Source organism: Macrobrachium nipponense, chromosome 31 (genome assembly GCF_015104395.2).
Source record: "Macrobrachium nipponense isolate FS-2020 chromosome 31, ASM1510439v2, whole genome shotgun sequence".
NCBI lineage: Eukaryota > Metazoa > Arthropoda > Malacostraca > Decapoda > Palaemonidae > Macrobrachium > Macrobrachium nipponense.
This window is the reverse complement of record NC_061093.1, coordinates 7,856,521-7,864,075: the sequence shown is the minus strand read 5'-3', so window position 1 is coordinate 7,864,075 and position 7,555 is coordinate 7,856,521. Positions and strand designations below refer to the sequence as shown.

Sequence of the window (7,555 nt, the reverse complement as noted above, 5' to 3'; positions counted from 1 at the left end):
GATTCCTTTCGCATTGTAAGAGAGCAGGACTGGTCCTCAGGGTTTGAAATATTTTTAAGTATTTGCGGAAAATCAATATAAAATTCTTTTTTGCCGTTTAGTTTGCAATTCTTAACATTTACGTTTTTTGTCATTCTGCTGCGTTTCATAATCGCTATTCACAAGAAAAACATTTACATCCTTTGTTTCCTTATTCATCGTATGCATATATCTGTAATAATTCTATAACTGAGAAATGAATAATTCCTGTATAAGCAAATACGTAAAACTTCAATTTCTTCTCTTTTTTTTTTTAGTAAAAGCACCAGATATATACAAAGTATTCGGGACAAAAATATGCAGTCCAACAGCTGGAGGTATTTACTAACCATGAACTGTTGGTCAAATGAAGCTGTAGCTTAATGCCAGCACGGGATCTTGTCTTTGGATCAACGTATAAAACGTAATAATAACTCCTCTCCATATTTCAGATCTTTGCCATCACTACTTTGGTCGCAGTGACCTTTGCTGCCCCCCAGTACGGCTACGGCAGAGGGGGCGGCGACTCGAGCGAGGAGATCCCCATCCTCAGGACGATCGCGACCGTGATGACTTCGGGAGGTACAGCGTCAACGTCGAAACCGCCAACGGCATCGAACTGGCCGATGCAGGAGCCCCCGACGGACCCAAGGGCGCTGTTGTGTCCTCTGGATTTTTCTCGTAAGTTGCCAAGCTCCAGAATGTATTGTCCTTTGTAGGAGCAATATACCTTCAACGTAACCTGTTATGAAACTGCTCAAGACTAACATGTAGCAGTAATTCTTTGATTTAATACTCAAGCACGGGGATTCCTCCAATCCATGGAAACTGATGAAATAAGTACGTCTTTTTAGCAGGATACACAAAAAAGGTGTGCATACCATAATAATGATGATAATAATTAAGGATATGCTTGTTGATTTGGTTACTTTTACTATTTTCAGCTACACCTCTCCGGAAGGGATTCCAGTCCTTGTAAAATACGTCGCCAACGAAAATGGGTTCCAGCCCCAGTCCGACCTCTGCCAGTCAGGACTGGGATTCCCGAATTCCCCCATCCAATCCCCCAATTCGTCCTGGACCAAATCGCCTTTGCCGCTGAAGAAGACAGACGTGGCAGTTCTTCAAGGCCTTCCTCAGGATCTTATGCCCCTCCCCCCCCACGCTACAACTAGGTCACTATTTTTCCGTGCTGGAATGTGCAACGAACGAATCTATTTATTGTTATGTTGACATGTCTAATAAATGATTACTAATAGCTCTTGCTTTTCTCTTCCATGTCAAGAAGAGCCCATTCACACATCAAATTATAAGAATTCCTGTGAACTACTGATTAGCTTTTAACTGAGATTTCAGAGTGAGGATGTCACTTGGGAATTATTCTGTAATCTAGGTAATAATTTAAACCAGTGTCTAAGCGGCCCTTAGCTGCAGTTACTTTTTATCCTTTTACCATCTGTCCCTTCAGTCCCTCTTCTCTTCGTCGGCTTTGTTCCTCTCAGTTACAACCGTAGATCCTTGAATGTCAGTCATTTTATTTCATGGGTCTCTTTATTGTGTTGTCCAATTAATCCAATTCGCTCTTTTCATAGTCGCCATCGCTGAATGGCCGCAAGTTCGCCAGTGCTTGACTTTGGAAAAACTTGTAATTCATAAATTGATTTACGTTTACCGAAGACTGGTCAAACCATTTATAACATCTTTATGTATTGAATTCTGACCAACATCATATAGCTACAGCAGGTTTCTGATAGGCATTTTTCAAATCTCCTTCAATAAAATGATTGGAAACCTAATATGCAAATATAGCACAAATTTAATGCTAGGATAAAAGTTAGTGTCGTTTGAAAAGTAGCAATGATAAAATAACGTTTGTGTTTTATTTTGAAAATAATTTCTCTTAAGTGTGACAAGAATCACAACAAATCTGTCATAAAAACTAACTGACGTTTGACTCAGGCTAAGAAGAAAAGGTACCTCAGAAACATTAACATTAATTTCTACAAAGAACTTCTCTTGCTGAATACTACATAATTATCGCTGCAAGAAAGAAAGAGTAATTGTGTACAATGTTCCTGATTTTATTCCATTGACTTTCTGGGGCTCATTGCGACTCCTGCCCCTTTAATACTGTTTTCCTGCTGAACTGACGCAGTTTGGATCCGGAGACCACCTCATTTACAAGCAATAATATAGAACTGATCTAACATACAATCAGTAACGGAAAATTATACGCAAAATAGAAATACTCAAAGCGTTTTGTTTAATAAAGCAGAATCTCAATTTGTGTACTATTAGTGATTATTCTGTGAACAATTCCGTGTACTACCGAGTTTCTACTTTGGAATATCCAAAAAATAGAGGAACAATTTAATGGTACTTCTGGAGGTGAGATTCAGTAATTTTTCTTTATTATAATGATTCTGTTTAATCTATTTTCCTTAATTTTGTTTAAACAAAATGACAAGATAGACAAGTTAGAATTGGAATGCCGTCTAGGTTGCGTTATATTACATTGCGTTGTAACGAAATGTTAAGGCAAAAATGTACTTCAACACCATTTTTTCATCTTTTCTTTAGATTATCATTGCATACTGCAGAGTTATCTTTTGTATTATGGCACTGTAAAAACAATTCCCTTACAATTGAATGTTGTTCAGAATATAATAAAAACGTTACAGTAACTAAAAATGCAAGTTAATCTTCCAGTGCTAGAGTAAATATAAAGAAACAGAAGGTAGGAGGGATTATCATCCCACTAGGAAATGCCTCAGTCTCATAGTCATTGGTCTGGAAGAGAGGGTAGACCAAACCATTCGTTTCTGCTGAGGTGACAAAGTTGCTGGCATTTCATAGCTGGTGGTGTTCGATAAAACCGTCCATATACTCGTATGGTCTGACCAAATATCATATTGATTAGAGAGTAAATACTTTTTCAGTAGTGTTGTCAACGCTTATAAGCTTATTAAAATGAGCCAAGTTCAGTTTGAAAAGTAAACATCATATTCAAGGACGATGCCATATCTCGGAAGCATTATGCTGTAAGAGTATTTCGAATAAAAGCATATAATATTTTCGCAGTGTGATTAGGACTCATAAGATAGTTTTTAATATTAGAATATCAGGGCATCGATAATTTCATAAGTTTCTTGATTAAAAAGTATTTTGAGATAAAGAATTTTAGGAATATAAATATGAAATGTGAAGGGAATCATAAGCAGTACAATATAACTGACAGTATAAGTTTGGAAAACAGACACAAATCTAATTAGAACAATACAATGTTTATTTTTTTGGCGATGGTAATATAATTTGCACTTGATCATCAGGACATGCAATATGATGAATATTATTCATATATATATATATATATATATATATATATATATATATATATATATATATATATATATATATGATATATAATCATGAATCAAATTCATCATATATATATATATGATATATATATATATATATATATATATATATATATATATATATATATATATCATATATATATATTTTATGAATCAAATTCATCATATTGCATGTCCTGATGATCTAGTGCAAAATTATATTACCATCGCCAAAAAAAATAAACAATCAAATTTGTGTCTGTTTTCCAAACTTATACTGTCAGTTATATTGTACTGCTTATGATTCCCTTCACATTTCATATTTATATTCCTAAAATTCTTTATCTCAAAATACTTTTTAATCAAGAAACTTATGAAATTATCGATGCCCTGATATTCTAATATTAAAAACTATCTTATGAGTCCTAATCACACTGCGAAAATATTATATGCTTTATTCGAAATACTCTTACAGCATAATGCTTCCGAGATATGGCATCGTCCTTGAATATGATGTTTACTTTTCAAACTGAACTTGGCTCATTTTAATAAGCTTATAAGCGTGACAACACTACTGAAAAAAGTATTTTCTCTCTAATCAATATGATATTTGGTCAGACCATACGAGTATATGACGCGTTTTTATCGAACACTACCAGCTATGAATATGCCAGCAACTTTGTCACCTCAGCAGAAACGAATGGTTTGGTCTACCCTCTCCTTCCAGACCAATGACTATGAGACTGAGGCATTTCCTATGGGATGATAATCCCTCCTACCTTCTGTTTCTTTATATTTACTCTAGCAGCAATAATATGCCATATATATATATACATATATATATATATATATATATATATATATATATATATATATATATATATATATATATATATACATATATATATATATACATATATATATATATATATATATATATATATATATATATATATATATATATATATATATATATACCAACCCAGCATTGCCTGGGAAGACTGTCTCTCTCTTCTTTTATCCCTCTTTCTCCTCCCTAAAAACCTCCTACATGCAATCATTGCAAGGGCGCCATTCTTCCACACATTCACTCTCTCTCTCTCTCTCTCCCTCACTTAAACTCTCCAACTCTCACTTTCTCCACTTCCTGTTAAGATAATTGCTTTAATACTTGCCCAACATTTTTTGACTTATTATATTTCACCCCTTCTCACCCTCCACCCATATTTGGGCTGAACTTGAATTAAAAAGGGCATCGGGAGTTTCAATATTCATCTCAGCGACTTTGAAAACGATGGATTAGACAACAATATCTGTAATTTTTTGACATTTCACCCTTTCTCTTCGCTTCTCGCCCTTTCCTATCAGGGCTGGACTTGGACTTAAATTTACGTCAGGAATGTCACTATTCATCTTGGCAACCTCGAGATCTTTTGATTAGACACTAATACCTGTCATTTTTGGTTAGTTTTACAAATCACCCTCTTTCTAACCCACCCCCTTTCGGTGCCAGTGATGTCTCACCCAACAGTATTCTATTCCTGATAGTGTCATATGCATACCAGGTTTGGATGAAATTACTCAATGCATTTCAGTTTTATATATATATGTATACACAAATATGTTATTTGCAAATAATTTACACACACACACACATATGTATATATATATGTATGTATATATATATATATATTTTTTATATATATATATATATATATATATATATATATATATATATATATATATATATATATATATATATCTTTCACTTGGGATCCAAGGGCTTTGTAATGACAAGTGTGTCCAAATAAGTGCGAAGAATACGAGAAGTTAAGAGGACCTGGTGGCTATTGCAATGTATAACATACGTATCTGGAGAAGAATGACCAGTAGTTATATTATATATATATATATATATATATATATATATATATATATATAAAATATATATATATATATATATATATATATATATATATATATATATATATATATTTATATAGAGAGAGAGAGAGAGAGAGAGAGAGAGAGAGAGAGAGAGAGATTATTACCACGCTAAACCTGATACAAGTTTTTTTGATTACAGGAAGAACAACACAATCACAAATAAGCGGAATGATGATAAGATCTGAACGAGAGAAAGAAGATAAGTGAGAAAAGTCGAAGTTAGGAAATATGAACATTGCATAAGCATCAAACCAAAGTTCATGAACGGGCGAATTCTCCGGATGAGATGTTTGAATGAATGGATCGTCTCCAGTGACCAGGACAATGGCAACGTGGGCAACTTAGTTGGTGGGGTTCGTTAGTATATAAAGACATATCGCAAAACTGCAGACTATCACAGTTCTCGAAAGGCACCGACATGAAGTTTGTAAGTTCCTGCAAGAAACTGACGCTCATTCAGCTTGGGTACATAAGAATTATAACTGTCAAGATGGCACTCAAAGGACAAGATCAAGTTTCAGGATGGGTTGGAAACCACAACCATACTGATAATAGCCTACTTAGAGACGGAATATCTGGTTATAAACCGCCATCAAAGACTTAGGATAAGATTATCTTTTGACAAATTTCATTTAAAGAATGACAATATTGTACGCTTACTTTGCAGTAGATACTTTCCAAAATGTTGAGACGGTAACTATGAATGCCACGGATCTCTTCGCGCAATTGAACGCTTGCTTCTGTTTCCAGGTCATTGTAATCGCTTCCTTGGTATCTGTAGCCTTTGCCGCCCCCCAGTACGGCTACGGAAGAGGCGGCGGAGGCTCGAGCGAGGAGATCCCTATCCTGAGGGACGATCGGGACCGCGATGACTTCGGGAGGTACAGCGTCAACGTCGAAACCGCCAACGGCATCGTACTGGCCGATGCTGGAGCCCCCCGAAGACCCAAGGCCGGGCGCCGTTGTGTCCTCTGGATTTTTCTCGTAAGCCCTGTTTTAGTAATTTTCTAATGTTACAAGAAATTGTTAATCATTATACCACTATTGAAACATCTACTTTGACAAACGACGTAAATTCTAATGAAACCGTGTCTACGTCCTGCGAAGGTACACTTCCCCAGAGGGCATTCCAGTCCACGTGAAGTACGTTGCCAACGAAAACGGCTTCCAGCCCCAGTCCGACCTCCTGCCAGTGGCTCCCGAGTTCCCCCACCCAATCCCACAGTTCGTCCTCGACCAGATCGCCTTCGCTGCTGAGGAGGACAGACGTGGGCAGTTCTTCGAGATCGTCCTCAGGATCTTATGCTCCTCCTCCCCCTCGTTACAATTAGATTATCTCGTTTGTTTGGAAAGTCGAACGAGCGAATGTATTTATTACCAAATGGCGAATAAATGATGCTTCAACATATTTGACACATAAAGTTTTATTCTCGAATCAAATACTTAATTCTTTTTCTGGTATGTGCATTATACTGAGGGGTTCTCATGTTTATATATAAAAGCATTGTTATGTGGTACATACTTATCTAATATTAGTAAAATTACACTTTGTGGAGTCAGTTGGCTGCACTAACTTTTTTTTTTTTTTTTTTTTTTTTTTTTTTTTTGTTTTTTTTTTTTTTTTTTTTTCAAATGTGAATTTATGAAAAATGACAGCTCCATAGGATATAATAATTCCACGAGTGAATAATAGTCAAATGCAGCCAGTGGTATAAGTATATATACAGTATTTCAGCATGGCCATCGAAAGACCACGAATATTGTTAATTAAAAAAAAAAACATACGTGAATAATTAAGAGATTCCAGGAATTTTAAACAGCTTTTGATACTTAAACTTCTGTATGGATTGAATATTCTTCTTAAGTCAGAATCATCATATCCATAACTGATGAAATGATGTACTTTCATCCAGCATATCCATCATGTCTGTCTGAAAAACAATTTGGAAACAAGATCGTTGGAGTCGGGAAACCTCTGTTATGGTAGAGTTGTCCGCAACTGAGAAGTAATGAATAGATTGGTTACTAAAAGCTGCTATAATAGCGCTTAGTGTTGCGTTTGTTTAATCCTGGCTGAGGTATTGAAGGTTAAGCAGACCACCCCGTGAAAAGTCCTTTCATCACAAAACGAAATTCTCGTATCCCCTCCGAATAGAAACAGACACGATTCGCACCTTTGGGTGAACATTTCTTGAAAATCTACATGCTAAGGTAATCTTGCTGTAAAAAAAAAA

The 7,555-nt window shown here is 35.5% G+C and overlaps 1 protein-coding gene across 1 annotated transcript; it reads left to right on the top strand.

Moving 5' to 3' along the window:
• The first annotated feature begins 5,723 nt into the window (after positions 1 to 5,723).
• Positions 5,724 to 6,729, top strand: LOC135206457 (uncharacterized). The gene is made up of 3 exons (XM_064237834.1): positions 5,724 to 5,748; positions 6,072 to 6,305; positions 6,429 to 6,729. Exons 1-3 carry the CDS (start codon positions 5,740 to 5,742, stop codon positions 6,576 to 6,578), a joined length of 393 nt encoding a protein of 130 aa, XP_064093904.1. The 5' UTR covers positions 5,724 to 5,739; the 3' UTR covers positions 6,579 to 6,729.
• The last annotated feature ends 826 nt before the right edge of the window (positions 6,730 to 7,555 follow it).